Source organism: Rana temporaria, chromosome 4, assembly GCF_905171775.1.
Source record: "Rana temporaria chromosome 4, aRanTem1.1, whole genome shotgun sequence".
NCBI classification, from domain to species: Eukaryota; Metazoa; Chordata; class Amphibia; order Anura; family Ranidae; genus Rana; species Rana temporaria.
This window is the reverse complement of record NC_053492.1, coordinates 171,963,534-171,984,069: the sequence shown is the minus strand read 5'-3', so window position 1 is coordinate 171,984,069 and position 20,536 is coordinate 171,963,534. Positions and strand designations below refer to the sequence as shown.

The window sequence follows — 20,536 nt, the reverse complement described above, 5'->3', positions numbered from 1 at the left end:
CCTGCAACTTGGACGTCCAAGCCCTGAGGGCTAGTCGAGCAGCTCTGAGCTCCAAGATGTTGATGGGCAACTGCTTCTCTGGCTTTGCCCAAGTGCCTTGGCGAGTGCAACCATCCAAAATTGCTCCCCAGCCTGTTAGGCTGGCGTCTGTGGTTACTATCTTCCAAGCCACTGGGCTGAAAGACTTCCCCTTCAGTAGATTCTGAGGGTCTAACCACCAACACAGACTTTGTCGGACTCTTGATGAGAGCGGCAAAGGGATATCTAAGGCCTGTGGCCTCCTGCTCCAGGCTGACAGGATTGCTGCCTGCAGGATGCGAGTGTGGCTCTTGGCGTACGGTACCGCCTCGAATGTGGCCACCATCTTGCCTAGTAACCGCATACATAGGCGAACAGTTGGTTCCTTCTTGCTTAGAACCAGTAGAATTAATTCCTTGATGGCTTTGACTTTTATCAGAGGCAGAAACACCCTCTGTTGTTCTGTGTCTAATCTCATGCCGAGATATTCCAACTGCCTTGTGGGCTGGAATGCTGATTTTTCTCGATTTAGGACCCAGCCGAACCTCTCGAGGTACTGAACTGTGAGGGCCACTGCTCGTTCCAAGCCAGGAGACGAGTGATCTATGACTAGGAGGTCGTCCAGGTATGCTAGGATCGTGACCCCTTGAATCCTTAGATTGGCTAGGATTGGAGCTAGGACCTTCGTGAACACCCGGGGGGCCGTAGCCAACCCGAAGGGAAGTGCCATGAATTGGAAATGACGTAGAGCCACCGAGAAGCGTAGAAATCTTTGATGTGGCTGGTAAACTGGAACATGAAGGTAAGCATCCTTTATGTCTATGGATGCCATAAAATCGTCCTTCTGAAGTGCGGCAACTGCTGACCGCACGGATTCCATCCGAAATGAGCGGACCTTTAGGTATGCATTTACCATTTTTAAGTCCAAAATTGGCCTGACATCGCCGTTGGGCTTTGGGATAATGAATAGGTTGGAGTAGAAACCTAGCCCCTGTTCTTGGACTGGTACCTCTACTATTACCTCCTGAGAGAGTAGATGATTCAATGCCGCTATTAATGCGGCTCCCTTCTTCGGATCGTTTGGTACTCTTGACTCCTGAAAATGAGGAGGAGGAAACTTTAGGAAGTCTAGTTTGTAGCCTGTAGCCACGGAGGACCGTACCCATTTGTCGGGAATGCTGGCCTCCCAAACCTCTGTAAAGAGACGCAGTCTTCCCCCCACCTTCGAGGGTGGGGGCGCCCCTTCATAAGGCCGGCTTGGGGGCTGGCTTTGCTGGCTTGCGAAACCACTGCTTCTTGCCTGCGCCGGCCTGTCCCTGCGATTTGTTAAAATTTGATCTTGCAGGAGGCCGTCGATACTGTTTGGTATTGGAGGGCCCCTGCCCAGGGGAGTACTGTCGTTTAAACGCAGGCCCCCGAAACTTCTTCTTGGTGGGCAAAAGAGTACTTTTTCCGCTTGAAATGGTCTGGATGTATTTGTCCAGGTCTTCTCCGAAGAGTCGTCCTCCATGGAAGGGGAACCCTACCAGGAGCTTCTTGCATGGGGGCTCTGCCTCCCAGCTCTTTAACCATAAGAGTCTTCTCATATGGATAAGGGATAACGATAAACGTGACGCTTGCTGGATCGAATCCTTAATCGCATCTACCGTAAAGCGTATGGCCCTAGGGACGTCCGAAAATTCTTCTGCCTGCTGGGCAGGAATAAGTTTAAGCATCTGCTTAGCTTGATCCGATAATGCTTGCGCAACCCCAATTGCAGCCACAGCTGGCTGCACTACTGCCCTTGCAGTAGTGAAGGAGGTTTTAAGTAGCGTTTCCAAGCGTTTATCAACCGGATCCTTGAACACCTGTATGTTTTCTACAGGGCATGTTAAAGATTTGTTAACACATGAGATGGCTGCGTCTACAGCCGGGGCTGCCCATCTCTTGGAAAATTTCTCTTCCATAGGATATAAGGCAGAGAATCTCTTTGGTGGTACAAAGATTCTATCTGGCTTGGCCCAATCTTGGAACATAACTTCCTCTAGTAGAGGATGGATCGGAAAAACCGCATTGGTTTGAGGCGCTCTTAGTGAGCCCAAAGCTGAGACCGTTGATACTTGGAGATCTGGTACTGGCAAGTTGAACGTCCTATGGACCAAGTCTGTTAAAACTTGAACCCACCAGCTCTCCCCTTGGGAGGCTGCGCCAGACTCCTCCGTACCCGGATCCTCGATCCCTGAACCTACTTGGTCCTTGTCCAAGAGGTCTTCCCATTCCCCTGCGGAAGGGACCTCCTCATCTGAGGGTTCACGCTCGGGCGACGGAGATCTATTCCGTTTTCTGCCCCGCATAGCCTTGGCTATCATTTTTTCCATTCTTTTTTCCATCTCCTTTAGAGAGGTAGACAGTACCTCGTCCGTGACCACCCTAGGGTTGGACTGACCCGTGCCAGCTCCAGCCCCAGATCCCGATGGTCTCACCAAGGCTCCTTCTGGGGAAAGTAGCGGTAAGACTTTGTCCGAGACCCCGGACCCTCTGGGGGAATCCCCACCTTTTGTACCCTCCGAACCAGATGCCATGGTACAATACCGAGGTACGCCCGCTACTTAATGGTGTTTGGGAAAATAAATAGTTGTTGCCCAAAAAAACCCTTTCTGGGGAAAAAAATGCTTTTCCTTATTAATCTTGGTTTGTTTTTGTTTTTTTGTTTTTTTTTTAAACCAAAGAAAGAAAAACCATTCTGTCCCCCTTTAGTAGTATTTGCCAAAAAAAACTGCTGAAAAGAAAAAGAAACCCTATCTTTAGGGTGAAAAACAGTCTTTTTGAAGACTGTAATACTCTTCTTTGGCCACTGTGTGTCCTCGGCGCCCCACTCTGCCGCTCTGGTCCTTCCTCTCTCAGTTCCAACACATCACTGAGCTGGGAACTCTTTTGGAAGGGCCGCCCCTTCCTTTTACCTACGGGCCCGCCCTTCCCCTTCAGAAAAACGGCGCGAAATTGCGCCCATATCACGGGGACGCGCGCCCGCCGGCGGGGGGGGGGGGGAGGCCACACACGAGGAGGTCAGAGGCTGATCCTGCCGTCCAGGCCAGGATCCACAGAGCGGCATTATCTTTTCTGCAGCAACCGCCTGGACCTCTCTGAGCAGGCTTGCAGGTAAGAGCATTCACTTCCTCTACATAAGAAACCTCAATAGATTCCCAGGGGCTTCTCTCAGAGAGAATTGTCACTATACACACAGGCCCTTTTCAATGCTACTAGCACCAGTTGCAATACTACCAGGGAGGTCACAATTATGGGGAATATACACATATAGAGTCATCCTATCTTAAGATATGTGACTCACCTTGCCAGATGCAGCGCATAAACCATAGGCATGTCCCGCTGTGACCTTCCCCCAGACAAAACCTGCTGCGAACCAAGTTCCGCAAGTTTCCCCTTCACTTACCTGCTCCATGCCGCAGGACTTTGCACAGCAAGAGGTCCAATCTTCCCCCATCTCCGTGGGGCGTCTAGACCTTCAGGCCCCGGGTTCCTATGAAGGATCCACTGTCCTGGGCCCATATAGCACCCTGGCAACAGAAACATTAGGCCCCCAAAGGTTTCTAAGTTCTGGGCCCAGAGTCCAGCTCTCTGTGACAGAAAGCATTATGGGCTATACCCCAATGGTTTGGGGTCCGGTTGCTGACCACTTTAGCACTGAGGCCTTTGGACAGAACCGGTTAGCCCACCTTAATCCCAAGGATGTGGAGGCAAGCTAAACCATGACCAACACCTAAGACACTGGCGTAAAAACTGAGGTACTCCTCCTATGGGAGGGGGTTATATAGGGAGGGGCACTTCCTGTTTTTGAGATTGCCAGTGTCCATCACCTGAAGGTACTCCATATAACCCATATAGTAATGAATATGCCGCTCTGTGTCCCGTGATGTACGATAAAGAAAACCTGCCATGTTTGTTTTTGATCTTGGAAGCCAGGGGGAACACCTTCAGGTGCAAGTTCTCTTGCCACAGGAGCAGTACAATGCTGCAGAGACAGCAGAAATTGTCAAAAGCTGCAGAATGTTGATCGAGAGCCAAGACGTCTTCACTGTTCAAGTCCCCTGCACCAGGATACCCAGGACTGCTCCCCAGCTCAACAGGCTGGTTATCAGTCATTGGTGTTCTCCAAAAGACAGGAAGGAAACATTTCCTATTTCAGAGCCAGGCACAACCTGAGCACTCAGCAACTGAACAGTCTGTCCAGGAATGCCAATACAATATAGCATTGTAGAGGTCTGGAGTGGAATAGAGCCTCTAAATAGACTACCATCAGGTCCAAGACTGGCTCATAGACTTGAATTTGAAACCACAAAGTATTACAAGTTCATTCTGTAGAATAACACTGGCAGAAGTTGTGTCCAGAACTAGATCTAAATACAGTAAGGCTCCATTCACACCTAGGCGACAAAACGCTGACACGCTGGAGGGGCGAATTTCCATTGCTGTCTATGAGATGGTTCACATCTCACGCAGAAACGCCGTACGCCTGCCGCCTGAAAACAAGTCCCGAACCCTTTTTTTCAGGCGGCATTGGCGTTCGGCCATAGACAGCAATGGAAATAATTGGTTAAAAAAAAAAAAAGTGAAACGAATCGCGGCGTTACTTGTCGCCTAGGTGTGAATGCAGCCTAAAACCTTGGATTGCGAGCAGAATTGGTTCCGGAAACATGCTTGTAATCCAAAGCACTCTTACATCAAAGCAAATTTCCCCATAGGAAATAATGGAAACTCCAATGATTTGTTCCACAACCATTTATAGGTCTTTCAGTTTATAGTCCATAATAAAAAATAAAAAATAAATAGATTGTAGCAATGTCCATCCACAAATGGAAGCCTCCACAAGGGGATTAGAAGCAAAATCCAGCAGAGGCTACAGAGTATAAAAGAGAAGAGAGGCGCCTCCAAGTGTAGCAATATGGTAACTACTTCCCACCCGGCCACTGCACATATACGGCCGGGTGGGTGCTCTCTCCTGAGTGGACGTTCAGTAACGTCCCTCAGAAGGAGGGGGATCTCGCGTACGATCCCGATGCACTTGTGTCACCCGGACACGGCGCATCATAGATCGGCAGGAGGACTCCGATTGGCCCTCCTGATCACATGACGGCCGTGTCCAATCACAGCCGTCATGTGATGTAAACAAAGAGCCGGTTGCAGGTGATTGACTCTCCTCACACAGAAGTCGGTGAGTAGAGGAGGGTGGATCGCTGCAGCTGGCTGGAGATCAGTAAGTATGAGCTGTTTTTTACAGCTTTTTACTCACTGATAACCAGTCTAGTGTCCCACAGTAAACACACATATGTCCCCAAAACACATATGTCCCCAAAACACATATGTCCCCACATATGCAACAGTAAAATCACATATCACAATGATCATTTGCACACATGTCCATGATCATTTGCGTACACATGTCCGTGATCACACAAACCAATTATTATACACTTGATCCTCAGACCAGAATAACGACCAAAGTTTTCAATAACCTCAAGGGCAGTCTGCAGGGACTGGCCAGCATCAGCCAAATACAGAAGCATATCATCAGCGTACAGACTGATCGTTTCCACAGGCTCCCCACGACTGAGACCCTGAATGCTCGGATGTGCCCTGAGGGAGGACGTCAGGGGCTCCACCGCCAAGGCATACAGTAACGGGGATAGGGGAAAGCAGCGGGGGGGGGGGGGGGATTGTAATGGGAATACTTTGTCATGTCTCTTGTGCAGATTTTTATGTTTTCATTTTAGATAAATTAGGCTCCCACAATAGGACGTCTCTGTACATCCTTGGGTTTAAGTGGTTATACCAGGATCATGGCAGCAAAATTTTCTGCCAAGCTTTAGGTAAAAGTGATCCAAGACCCTCCCATCTCACTGAGTTTATCAGAAAAGGAGGAACATCCATTCCCCAACCTTTGCTATGGTGTATAAAACCAGAAGCGAGGATTTCATAACTTCTAATATTAGTTCTTTGTTTACTGGCCATTACCGGCCAGTGACTAAGCAGATTAAACAGATCTGTGTTTGATCGGCTGCATTGGAGGGCAGAGGTGAGATTTTGGTTGTAATAAAAAAAAAAAAAGTACCCGCTACTGCTCATGCTATCCCAAGGGATGTTTGTTCATACCTTGTGATAGCAAGAATGTTTAATAGGAAAATAATGAAAAAATGTAAACCCCTAAACATAGGTCCTGCACACATGTAAATGGTGATTGCACCTCATGTGAGGCATCACTGCGAATGTCAGAATGACTGCAATAACTAAAGTGCCAGACCTATAAGTTAACTCTAAACTGATAGCCTGTAAAGGCTTTTAAAGCATCACCGATGGAGATTCACGTACTTTAGGTTGCCATTTCACGGGGGTGAGGACATTTTAAATATTGACATGTTTGGTATCCATTTACTCAGTGCGACGTCATGTTTTACCAAACAATTTTGCATTATATGTGTTTATGTACACCAAAAAAATGTTTAATTAATTTTTCCCTGAATATTTGGATTTGATAAAAACGGCTGCGCAAATATTTTGTGACATAAAAAGTTTCAACAGTTATCTCCTCCAAGGCCTTGGCTTTCAGAAAATATATAAATGTTTGGCTCCAAGTAACTTTCTAATAAAAACAAATGCTGATTTTACCATGTATGCAAGAAATGTCAGAATTGCCCTGGGCTGGAAATGGTTAACTAAAACCTTTCCCTTTTTAATACATACATTACATCCAATTACTGGCTTTCTATGCAAGATCACGGTGTAAGAGACCAGCAGGGTTGCTGTACATAGCTTCCTGAAAACATTGCACTGCCCTGTCACATTCCTCTCAGGAATCCTTAGCCACAATACAAGCAGTGCAAGGACTCTTGGGAGGAGCCATGCAAATATTTCAATGTTGGGTCAATGTCGGTGTGGAAGAGTGGGCATTCCTAGGCATGCAGACTTCCCTAGGTAACATTCATACAGTATGTGATGTGGAGACTCCATAATTGAAAGGGGCAGGCCTGGGGAAGTAAAGGCTGGTCATCCACCAATCAGGATATGAGGTGGGCTTTAAATAACTTGCTCCAGCCTCTAATGCACGCCATATGAAGTACAGTGGGCAGTGAAATCAGAGTAAGCAATTTCAGTACAGAAGAGAAGCTTTTACTACTGTGCAAGACTGAAACTAAGGCTGAAGCTCAGCTTTAACTCACTAACAATTTTAGTGGCATGACAAATTCTAAACATTATCTACAAAGCTCTAGGAAAAAAAGTCAGGCTACAACAGATTAACTAAAGCTAAAATATGGAGCAAGACTGAAAATCTAGATTCTTACACAAGCACAGCTCCTTATCCAACTGATCTGCCAAAACAGGCACCCATCAAAAACAAAAAGGTTGTCCAGGAGTCTCACCCTAGTAAAGGGTTGTCCGGGTACAAAAGTGTGTATTGATAAAAAAAAAAAAAAAAAACACACTTCTATAGCCCACAGACTAAGACGATTCAGCGAATTACATAAACATTAAAGATTAGGTGTGCTCCTCTGAATCAAGTATGCATATTAGGAAAAAAGGGGGGAGTAGACCCAAAGGTCTGGACAGGATTCTTCAAAAAAGGAACAATCTGGTAATAGAAAGAGTTAAATAGTAATCTTTATTGAGAACAATTCCACCAAAATATCACTTAGAAAAATTAAAAGTAATACCTCCACGACGCAATTAAAATATGACGTTATATAAACACAGGTGGCCACAACATTCATTTGCCCTCATACAGATATAAAAAAACAGCTGGTAACGAAGTAAGCGCTAAAAGAGGAAAGTTTTCCTTGCATATATAAAAGCAAATATATTTGCCATTTAACATTGCTGAGGAAGTCTTTAAAAGACAAGTATGGGTTTAATTTTTATTTTTAATTCATACTTACCTCGGTGGATGGAGCATCAGGCCGATGCTCTGTCTGTCCCCCACCGTCTCTGCACTGAGAACCGAGCCACCGCCGATGGCTCAGTTCTCACAGATCTCAGAGAGGAAAGCTGCCGACTGTCAGTCAGCCTCTTTCCTCTCTGCTCCTCCACGCTCATTGAAGTGCTGAGCAGTGGAGGGGCGGGGAGCAGCCGTCTCAGCAGCTCGCTGAGACGGTCAGACTGCCATCAATCAGGGCAGCTGGAGGATCCAGACTTGGAAGTTGGGATGACGCACTGCCCCCATATATGGCAGTGACGTCAGCGGAGAGCGGACTTCAGACCTCTCTCTGCTGAAAATGGGTCACAGGAGTGCAAAACAAATTGTGACCCTTAGGAGAAGCCCGGCCTAAAAGGCTGGACTTGGCCTTTAAGCTACACAAAAAATCTTCAGCTGTGAATACTAATGCTGTGTATAAAAATTAATTCATTGCAGACAATCCTGGATAGATAGGGAGAGAAGCCACAGACTAGAAGCAGTTTGACTTTTGCACCCGCACTGATAAAAAGTTATACATTACCATCAACGTCTGTTGGAATTGAAAAAATATTTTCTTTTGATGTCTCCGCGATTTTGAAGTCAAATACAGAAGAATCGGCCAGGAGACTCCTGCCCCCAGCAGGTGCCAACATACTGTTGTCATTCATGATTGTATATGATCTGTCTGAAAAATAAAATTAGATTTTCTTTTTTTATAGTAAAGATTAAAGGCAAACAACAATTATTGCTAGGCATACAAGGGAAGATCTTCCAATAGAAAAATGATAATCTCTGGTCACATTTTGTAATCTAGTCCTGTTTTTCTAAATGATGGAAAAACACGCTAGAAAAGTAAAGAGCTAGGAGCCTTGGTTCCAAAATCCTTCCAAGTACTAGAAATCAGAGTACAGTTTAGTTTACAGCACAGAATACCTTTTCTACCAAAGTGCCATCATTCAACCTCAGGGATGGTACCGATTTCTAACCAACAATGCTTAGACTTTCAGAGGCCAAGTCCATCTGCAAACTATACCTGAACCTTGTATACAATCCATTTAGTTTGAAATAGGACAGAGGGGGACTGGCAGGATAACCACGTATTGTACATTAGGGGTTGTATACCCTCGTGTTTTTTCACCTTAAGGCATCCTGAACTTCTGGTAGTGACCGGCCCCCAGCCCCCCCGTTTTACTTACCTGAGCCCCATATGTCCCATGGCAGGGACACACTGTCCCCCTCCGCACAGGGTCCCGGCTCTTGATTGGATTGATTGATAGCAGCGCAACCAAGGGCTCCAGCTGCTGTCAATCAAGGCGGACACCAAGCCCAGCATTCGCGTCTATGGACTCCAAATGCTGGACTCGGGGGAGAGCGCTTACAAGGTAACCCCCCCTGAGAGGGCGCTTATCTGATGCAGGGAGGAGCCGCGAGAGCCACCGAGGGACCCCAGAAGTCGATGAAAAACGAGCTGCACAGTGTATGACGATTTTATTTTTTTTAAATAACCCCAAAAAATGGTTTACAATCACTAAGGCTGTGTTCACACTTATCCAATATACATGACTAGAGAATCCGACCGGCTCTCAATGGAGCCAGTTCACACACCTCCAGGGAGGCCGCAGTCTGCATATGGAAAGGTTCCTGTGAGTTTTTGGCTCAGAATCAGGTGCAAATTCAGGCAGAAATTCAGACCCGATTCACACCTGAATCGGGGAACAGGGGTGCACCGGACACCCTGCTGTGAGCAGTGGTCGGTGTGAACTAGAGCGGCACGATTAATCGTCAAGAATCGTTATCGCGATTTTTTCCATTGCGATCTTGACAAAGGGTTTTGATCTTTGGTATGCAGAGAATTTTCTCTCTGGTCTCATCCCCAAAAGTCAAAGTCTGGGCAGTCTGCCAAGTTTTGAAAACATTCCATCAGTGGAATGTTAAGTCTAAACATTGTATCAATTTGTAATTTACATCAAAGGAATAGACTTCGGTATGTAAATTAGGAACGTTTAACCACTAAACACCAAACCTTTTTCTGACAGTCGTTTTAAAGTTAAAATCATTTTTTTTTTTTTGCTAGAAAATTATGTAGAACCCCCAAACATTATATATATATTTTGTAGAGACCCTAGAGAATAAAATGGTGGTTGTTGCAATATTTTATGTCGCACAATATTTGCGCAATGGTCTTTAACATGCAATTTGTTTTGGAAAAAAAAAAAAAAAAAAAAAAAAAAAACACTAACCAGTAAAGTCAGCCCAATTTTTTTTTGCATGTGAAAGACTTTGCGCCGCATGAATCGTGAGAGAATCGTATCTTTATTCCAAGCAAAAAATGTGCGATTCTCATTTTGCCCAAAATCGTGCAGCTCTAGTGTGAGCCCAGCCTTAAGGATAAGTTCACCTTTAGGAACATGTTTCACCCATATATAGGTTATAACCTCCTATCCACACATCTTCCACCTCCAGCACAGCAGTGCAGGGCTGCCCACACGACCGCATCATTCATTCAGTTTCCTGTCAATGAATAGACTACAACTACCAGCGCAAGGGTGCTAGTGGGCACTCTGGTAGTTAATTGATTCTTCCTGTCATTTAATAACTGCCTCCATCGGAGGTACAGGCAGACAGCATAATGACAGCCTGCAGGATCCAGGCATTGCACCTGCGATCTGCTGATTGCAGTGAAATGCTTTTCTGGATGCAATGTAAAAAAAATAAATGCACATTTTTACATGCAAAAAAAGTGTGCATTTTTACAAAAAGGTGACTTTAAGGAAGCAAGACAAGGAGGACGGAATACTTTTTAATACAGGTACATGGTAACACAGATATCAGAAATCTTGGGGTAACATACACTTTAGGAATAGTTCACATTGAGCGTTTTAATCCTTGCCCCGTGCATGACACAGGCACAGGCTCTGCTCCCAATGTAACATCCATGCATTTGTGCGCACCTGCAGGGATGTCACATTGGGGGCTGTGTTCATGCAGATACTGCATCCCAAGAAACAGCAATGGTACTGCCAGTGTTCTATCGAATAATGCCCTCCATATGATTTCCCGATTAGTTGACGTGACGTCACCATAGCGCATGCGCACATCATAGGAGGCTTTTTTCAACAGGATACTATTTCACGGCCACCATTGAAAGCTATGCAAAGAGCGGAGGGATACCGTAGTCAGATTGAGCCTTGTTGTTGTGGGAGGGATTGTGGGTGTGTTTTGTCTGTGTTGCAACCCGCCCATAGACACAGGCAAAACCCGCTGTTCAACACAACCACAACCCACCCTTCAACACAGACAAAACCGGACCATGAGCACACAGTAAACACGCACTGCAATAGCGAGGCACCACATGACAAATACGGTGTCCCTCTGCTGTTTGCATAGCATTAAAGCGGGGGTTCACCCCCAAAAAAATTTTTAACATTACATTCAGCCGAGTTGTCATAATGACAATCGGCTGTTTTTTTTATTTTATCCCCGTACATACCGTATTTTCACTGCCGCTTCCGGGTATGTCTTCTGCGGGACTCGGCGTTCCTAATTGATTGACAGGCTTCAGACCGTCGCATACAGCGCGTCACGAGTTGCCGAACGTCGGTGTGGCTCTATACGGCGCCTGCACACCGACATTCGGCTTCTTTCGGCAACTCGTGACGCGCAGTATGCGACGGTCGGAAGCCTGTCAATCAATTAGGAACGCCGAGTCCCGCAGAAGACATACCCGGAAGCGGCGGTGAAAATACGGTATGTACCGGGATATAAAAAAAAAAAAAAAACAGCCGATTGTCATCATGACAACTCGGCTGAATGTAATGTTAAAAATGTATTTTTTGGGTGAACCGCCGCTTTAAATTGTGCCCGTCAAAAAAAAGCCTCCTACGAAGTGCGCATGCTCTATGGTAATATCACCAGTTGATCAGGAAATCGGCTGGAGAGTCCTTCCATTCAGTGCATGCACTTTGATGGAAGGCACAAATCGACAGAACACCAGCACAGGGATCCAGACTACACCCATGAATCCCTGTGCCAGCAAGCATGGCCTTGAACAGGGCACAGATTAAAACACCCCTTGTGAACGATGCCTTAAGCATACAGAAAACATCTCCATAAATATTTACGCAAAGCAACATCTTTATAAATTGCAACTAGAACATTATAGACACAAAGGGATCTATTAAAAAAAAAAAAGGAATTGCTATTTGTCCAGTAGAGAAGAATGTTCAATCATTCTATGTGGAAATGGGACAAAAAAAATCAAACATTCTTAGACTTTCGCTTCTGGTTGAATGTTCTTACAAATACTATGGGCGATAATAAAGATGGGTTCATTCGTAATGAACAGAGGCAATTGTGAAAATACTGCATTATGACCACTAGATGGAGCCGAGGATCATTAAAGATAAAACACGTTAAAGTGGATCTCAGCCCAAAAAAAATATTAAAAGCCAGCAGCTACAAATACTGCAGCTGCTGACTTTTAATATTAGGACACTTACCTGTCCTGGAGTCCAGCGCGGTCGGCAGCAGAGGACGAGTGATCGCTCGTCACTCTGTTGCCCCCACCGCCATCCTCTGTGAGGGAACCAGGAAGTGAAGCATTGCGGCTTCACTGCCCAGTTCCCTACGGCGCATGCGCGAGTCGTGTGCGCCGTGCTCACTGGTCCCCGCTCTATTACCCAGAACACAACGAGGGGAGGGGGGGACGGGATCTGATGTCCTTCCCGCAGTCTACCTACAGTCTGTGTGGCCGGAAGTAGGTGCAAATACCTGTCTTTAGATAGGTATCTGCACCCCCCTGAAAAGGTGTCAAATTTGACACCGGAGGGGGGAGGGGGGGAGTTTTCCGATGAGCGGAAGTTCCACTTTAGGGTGGAGCTCCGCTTTGAAGTGCTTGTAAACCCTTTACAACTATTTTTACCTACAGGTAAGCCTACATTAAGGCTTACCTGTAGGTGCTCGAAATATTTCCTAAACCTCCACGGTTTAGGAGAGATTTACAATGACAGGCACCGATGTCTACTGCGCACGTGCTGTAGACAATGGTGCAGGCGCACTTACGAAACAGCAAAACGTGCAGTTTCTAAAGGAGGCTGTGCCGTGACTGGCGACTCCCGCGGGAGTGACATTGCGGCTCCGGCCAATCACAGCGCCAGAGCTGCGATACCTGGAAGTAACCGCCGGAAGTGATATTGGACGAGTCTGCGGCTCGTTTTTGATATGCCTGTCTGATACTTCACATTGTGAGTACATGTTTTTATTATTGCTCCTGATTCCAATAATTTTTTTAAATACTACACTATCGAGCATCCCTCTTTACATCCCCCCATGCCCCAATGTGAGGCTGATACAGATACACCAGGGACACTTAAAGGGGACTTTGATGCCAAAATAAAGATACATACCAGCGGAGCCTGAGATGTCAGGAGCCACCAGGAGATTGAAAGACACACTCATACGCTGTTACCTTAACAGTGGTAAGGCAAGGGGACACCTATAGCCCAAGTTGCATGAGAACCAGCAACCACCTATCAGTAGCACTCCATACCAGCACCTTCACCCTGATCACTGTGCGCACACATCTATCCATCCAGCTTGCACTGTAAGGACATTATCTTCACTGCATTTTTTTTTTAATTCATTTTTATTTAATTTTATGGAATTTTAGTGTGAATATATTTATTTATGGTTGCACTTGTCACATGATGATGCCATTTTAAAGATTTTGAGTCAATTCTTACATCTATTTTGTGGCACACTTTTCACAGAATTTGGACACTATCAGTCCATTGTTTATACTGTCGCAGCTGGCTATTTATATTTTATTGTTGCCATTTTGACCATCCATTTATTGCCTTTCAAGTGTACCTGTCACGTGAGCACATTTGCACTTTATCACCTATTTATGCACAGCGCAGCACAGCACTACTACATTTATACTTACCTGGGTCTTGATACTACCTTCAGTGCTTGCTGCAGTACACCAGCTTTTAGGCTTGGCCAGCGCGGGAATATCTTTTAATTACAGTATACATGTTTACCATTTTAGAGAAAAAAAATACACACACACACAAACCTTTACAACTGCTTTAAAGCGGGAGTTCATCCATAAAACATTTTTTACCCTTAGATTGATGCTCATTTTGTCTAGGGGAATCGGCTAGTTGTTTTCAAATCTTCTCCGCCGCTTCCGGGTATGGTCTTCGGGACTGGGCGTTCCTATTTTGATTGACAGGCTTCAAACGGTCGCATCCATCGCGTCACGAGTAGCCGAAAGAAGCCGAACGTCGGTGCGGCTCTATACTGCGCACCGACGTTCGGCTACTTTCCGAAAATCGTGACGCGATGGATGCGACCGTCGGAAGCCTGTCAATCAAAATAGGAACGCCCAGTCCCGCAGCCCATACCCGGAAGCAGCGGAGAAGATCGCTCTCTACAACAATAAGTACAGCTTCGGTTTTAAAACAACTAGCCAATTCCCCTAGACAAAATGAGCAGGAATCTAAGGTTAAAAAATGTTATTTCCGGGTGAACCTCCACTTTAAAGCGGAGGTTCACCCGCACAGGACACTTTTCCCCCTTAGCTTCATGCTCGTTTTGTCTAGGGGAATCGGCTAGTTGTTTTAAAATATGATCCGTACTTACCGTTTACGAGATGCATCTTCTCCGTCGCTTCCGGGTATGGGCTGCGGGACTGGGCGTTCCTTCTTGATTGACAGTCTTCCGAGAGGCTTCCGACGGTCGCATCCATCGCGTCACGATTCTCCGAAAGAAGCCGAACGTCGGTGCGCAGGCGCAGTATAGAGCCGCACCGACCTTCGGCTTCTTTCGGCTACTAGTGACGCGATGGATGCGACCGTCGGAAGCCTCTCGGAAGACTGTCAATCAAGAAGGAACGCCCAGTCCCGCAGCCCATACCCGGAAGCGACGGAGAAGATGCATCTCGTAAACGGTAAGTACGGATCATATTTTAAAACAACTAGCCGATTCCCCTAGACAAAACGAGCATTCATCTAAGGGGAAAAGAGAAAAAAAAAATAATTGGGTGAACTCCCGCTTTAAGAAGGCATGGCATGACAGCGCACCTGCCAGAGAACAGTGTTTTTCTATGCAATGTGTGAACATGCACAATTTCACACAGATTAGGATATCACATAAAATGGTGAACAGGACCTTGGCATGTAAACAGGGATCCCATACTGCAGGCATATGCAATTAGCGGACCTCCAGCTGTTGCAGAACTACAAGTCCCATAAGGCATAGCAAGACTGATAGCCACAAGCATGACACCCAGAGGCAGAGGCATGATGGGACTTGTAGTTTTGCAACAGCTGGAGGTCCGCTAATTGCTTATCCCTGCCATACTGCATTGAACGGAAAACCTTTTCTATTTTTGTTTTACGGCTCTGTACTCATCATCTGTATCAAAGTTGAAGCTAAACTTCCATCACTGACGTTTGACAAATTTGCTTGGAATCTAGGAGCCAGAAACGCACCCCGTCCCGCCGAGCTCGCACGCAGAAGCGAACGCATATGTGAGCAGCGCCCGCATATGAAAGCTGTGTTCAAACCACACATGTGAGATATCGCCGCGATTGGTAGAGCGAGAGAAATAATTCTAGCCATAGAGCTCCTCTAACTCAAAACATGCAACTTGTAGAATTTTTTTAAACGTCGCCAATGGAGATTTTAAAGGGTAAAAAAATGTTGCCATTCCATGAGTGGATGCAATTTTTAAGAGTGACATGTTGGGTATCAATTTACTTGGCATAACATTATCTTTCACAAAATAAAAAAAAAATTGGGCTAACTTTACTGTGGTCTTATTTTTTAATTCAAAAGTAGAGTATTTTTTCCCAGAAAAGTGCGCTTGCAAGACCGCTGTGCAAATACGGTGTGACAAAGTATTGCAATGACAGCCATTTTAGGGTGTTAGAATAAAAAAATATATATAATGTTTGGAGGTTCCAATTAGAAGGAAGGAGATGGCAGTGAAAACACAGGGGAAGCTCCATTAGCATTGCTGGTTGTCTGGTCCTGCCAACGGCCACCACAAGATGGCACCAGATCACAGAAGGAAGCATAGGCCTGCAGAAGGCTGCGGCCTCAATTACCTCAAGTATCCTGTGTCTCTGTGTGCCCCTACCTCCCCCGCTGCGCGATCGCGCTGGTCAGTAATTGAGGCCGCGGCTCTGCGGCCTTCGCTTCCTTCCCCAGGTCGCTAATTCTAGTTGCAATTGCGACCTGGAGCCTGGATTATGTCAAACCCTGCTATAGGTAGTGTAAATATCTCCTAAACGTGCACCGTTTACATGCATGCGGGGGAGTGACATCACTGCGGCTCCAGCCAGTCACAGAGCCGGAGTCTGAAAATGTGAAAGCAAGACGGGTGAAGATGGAAGCAGCCTCCAGCTCTGACATTTCAGCGCAGGATGGCTTCATTTTAAGGCAAGTTTAACATAATGTGCTAGTATGCAATGCATACAAGCACATTATGGCTTTACCTTGCAGGGTAAAAAAAAAAAAAATCTCTTCTGTGCTTCACTATCAGCTTCCTATGGGAGTGCACCTGTGGGCTCGATGCTGTGTCAGGCTGTGTGCATCCATAGACGCACACAAAACCATCCAGAGGTTGATAACCGCTTTAACCACTAAAGCCCCGGACCATTATGCAGCTAAAAGACCAGGCCCCTTTTTGCGATTCGGCACTGCGTCGCTGTAACGGACAATTGCGCGGTCGTGCGACGTGGTTCCCAAACAAAATTTATGTCATTTTTTTCCCACAAATAGAGTTTTCTTTTGGTGGTATTTGATCACCTCTGCGGTTTTTATTTTTTTGCGCTATAAACCAAAATAGAGCGACATTTTGAAAAATATAAAATGCAATATTTACTTTTTGCTATAATAAATATCCCCCAAAAATATATAAAGAAAACATTTTTTTTCCTCAGTTTAGGCCGATACGTATTCTACATATTCTTGGTAAAAGAAAAAAAAAAAAAGCAATAAGCGTTTGATTGGTTTGCGCAAAAGTTATAGCGTCTACAAAACAGGGGATAGTTTTATGGAATTTTTATTACTAATGGTGGCGATCTGCGACATTATGGCGGACACATCGGACACTTTTGACACATTTTTGGGACCATTGTCATTTTTACAGCGTTCAGTGCTATAAAACTGCACTGGTTACTGTGAAAATGACAATGGCAGTGAAGGGGTTAATTGTAGGGGTTAAGTGTGCCCTAGTGTGTGATTCTTACTGTAGGGGGGCGTGGCTGGATGTGTGACTTCACTGATTGTCTGTTCCCTGTCATAGGGAATGATGATCAGTGACAAGTCACGGAGAAGAATGGGGAAAGGTTTACACCTACCTCTCCCCGTTCTTCAGCTCTGTGACCCGATCGCTGGACACCAGCGGCGATCGGGTCCGCGGGCGCGGTCACAGAGCTTCGGACCGGGTCGCGCCGCCACGCTTGCGACCCACGACTGGGTTCTTAAAGGGGACGTACATGTACGCCCTTGTGCCCAGCCGTGCCATGCTGTCAACGTTTATCGTAGTGCGGCGGTCCACAAGCGGTTAATGATCTTAACTGTGTGTGCAATGTCCCATACACAACAATGCAGCTCATTTCAAATCAGTAAAAAAAAAAATTTTAAAATACATGTTTTTTACTTCTGCGTGCAAGAGTCCTTGTTTCCTATGACCCTCAACTCCATCTGTTGGCCACAATGCAGTATTTTTCAGATTCAATCCATGGTAATTATGAATGAACTTCTTTAATTTTGCCCATAACATTTGACAACAAGAGAATGTAGCCCAAGAACATTTGATTCTGCCTCAATATAAAAACAGCTGGTTAGTTTGCCTAGAAATAATGTACATGCAGTGTCTCTGGACAAATAGTTATGCACAATTTTATTTCTGAAATATACAGGAAGACAAAAAAAGAAAAAAAGAAGACCACCACAATACTTACAAGAAAATAAGTTATCCGGCAATCAACACTCTGTGCAAGCTTCAAAACGTCTGTACACACATCTTCACTCCATACGGCTAAGAATAAAAAGGCAGAAACATTGAAACATCGGCTTTGCAAAATGGTTAAACACAGGAAAGCAATCACTTGAGGAATATTGGGTGTTAGCCCCAACCCAAATACAGGGGTGGTCACACTTTTCAGCACCTGGCAACAGCCAATTCAAGGTTAGCAATCTATGAGGGACCAATTCAGGTGCAGACCTTGGAGTGAAAAGGTGCTTGGGATGTCAGATTTTACAAATGGAGCCTTCCTTCTCTTTTCTGAGAAGTGTCAAAGGGTTTGGCTACATGGACATTTGCATCAGAACTGCTTTCCTCTGTACAAGTCAATGGAATAGCAAACCCAAATCCATGACAGAAACTTTTTTAGTGTGTTTTGCAGAAACACAATACAGTCCATTTATCATGGTTTTTCTATGGATTTCGTTTTATAGAATGGGACGGGGACTTTTCTGATTTTTGGCTCCATAGACTTCAATGAATCAAAAATGCAAAATGCAACCTGCAGAGGTGTGAACCAGGCCTAAGACAGATACTTGTTCTGCCCATCTATGGCCAGCCTAAAGCCTGGTACACACGATCGGATTTTCCGTGGACAAAGCGTAGGAGTTTTGTCCAAAGGGTGTTGGTCATGAACTTGTCTTGCATACAAACGGCAAAAAATTGTCGGCCAACACACACAAAACTACGTGGTTTTTCAGCTCTTTAGCGCCACCCTTTGGGCAACTTCTGATAATGTTGTGCTATGGTTAGCATTGCTTCTGAGCATGCGTGTTTGTACTTTGGATTTTTTTTTCCAACAGACACATTTGTTGTCGGAAAATTTGAAAACATACTATCCCACATTTGTTGGTGGGAAATCCGACAACAGGTGTCTGATGGAGCATAGAAACGGTCGGATTGTCCTGTCATCACACAATTCCCGTCGGAAAATCTGATCGTGTGTACGAGGCTTATGACTCCCAACATAACACTGATGGCAGACATTCTGCAGGATAGGATATTAGAGTATGTCTGGAAATGTGGCTGAACTCAGTTTCTAAAACGAAAGTTTCTATGTTAATGACAATGGCCATCATTAGAAAACAAATGAAAGTGGTAATAAAATGGCTTTAAAGCCTAAACATTTTTATCTTTGTGCATTCCTTGCATTAAAGGGTCAATATAAATATACCCACATAAATAAAAACTGTCAATGTATTACATGTTGTTCATACACAGTCACTAAGATTTGTTTTCTAGTGGTTAACTCCTAAACTGCAATTTTCACAGTAATCAGATACGGGGATTCCTGGGGGGGGGGGGGGATAGGGTACGGGGATCCCTGCGCCGGGGGGGGGGGGTAGGAAACGGGGATCCCTGCGCCGGGGGGGGTAGGAAACGGGGATCCCTGCGTCGGGGAGGATAGGAAACGGGGATCCCTGCGTCGGGGAGGATAGGAAACGGGGATCCCTGCGTCGGGGAGGATAGGAAACGGGGATCCCTGCGTCGGGGGGGATAGGAAACGGGGATCCCTGCGTGGGGAGGATAGGAAACGAGGATCCCTGCGTGGGGAGGATAGGAAACGAGGATCCCTGCGTTGCGGAGGATAGGAAACAGGGATCCCTGCGTGGGGGAGGGGGAATGGAAACGGGGATCCCTGCGTGGGGAGGGGGAATGGAAACGGGGATCCCTGCGTGGGGAGGGGGAATGGAAACGGGGATCCCTGCGTGGGGAGGGGGAATGGAAACGGGGATCCCTGCGTGGGGGAGGGGGATTAGGAAACGGGGATCCCTGCGTGGGGGAGGGGGATTAGGAAACGGGGATCCCTGCGTCGGGGGGGGGGGGGATTAGGAAACGGGGATCCCTGCGCGGGGAGGGGGAATGGAAACGGGGATCCCTGCATCGGGGGGATAGGAAACGGGGATCCCTGTGGGGGGGAGGGGGGATGGAAATCCCTGCGTGGGGGAGGATAGGAAACGGGGATCCCTGCGTGGGGGGGGGATAGGAAACGGGGATCCCTGCGTGGGGGGGGATAGGAAACGGGGATCCCTGCGTGGGGGGGAGGATAGGAAACGGGGATCCCTGCGTGGGGGGGAGGATAGGAAACGGGGATCCCTGCGTGGGGGGAGGATAGGAAACGGGGATCCCTGCGTGGGGGGGAGGATAGGAAACGGGGATCCCTGCGTGGGGGGGGAGGATAGGAAACGGGGATCCCTGCGTGGGGGGGAGGATAGGAAACGGGGATCCCTGCGTGGGGGGGAGGATAGGAAACGGGGATCCCTGCGTGGGGGGGGGGGGGGGTAGGAAATGGGGGTCTCCTGGACTCTCTCTTGTCATAATCACCACAGCAAGCAGGTGATAAGATGGAAGTACTATGTGTTCCTATGGTCAGGTTCTATGTAAACCAGCCATCTGTCTGACATTCCCCCCCAGACAGGTGTGCCCTCACATACAGCAGGTCCCTGTCTCCTGGGACTGACAATAGTAACACAATGGCCGCGGGCGCCGGGTGCACCTCCCCCCATGTCTGTGTCCGCTGTGACACCTCGCTGAGC

At 46.5% G+C, this 20,536-nt stretch overlaps 1 protein-coding gene across 5 annotated transcripts in view; it reads right to left on the bottom strand.

The window, feature by feature from the left end:
• The window catches only part of ECT2 (epithelial cell transforming 2), a 107,044-nt gene that overhangs the window by 86,295 nt on the left and 213 nt on the right, over positions 1–20,536 (bottom strand). For 4 of the 5 annotated variants that reach the window (XM_040349381.1, XM_040349382.1, XM_040349384.1 and 1 more), the window contains exons 2-3: positions 17,938–18,014; positions 8,502–8,645 (exon numbers count right to left, since the gene is read on the bottom strand). In XM_040349381.1, coding sequence (XP_040205315.1) covers positions 8,502–8,628 — 127 coding nt within the window. In that variant the 5' untranslated portion in view covers positions 8,629–8,645; positions 17,938–18,014. Of the gene's footprint in view, positions 1–7,943; positions 8,111–8,501; positions 8,646–17,937; positions 18,015–20,536 lie in introns of those variants that run through there. The other variant, XM_040349383.1, reaches the window with a different exon arrangement.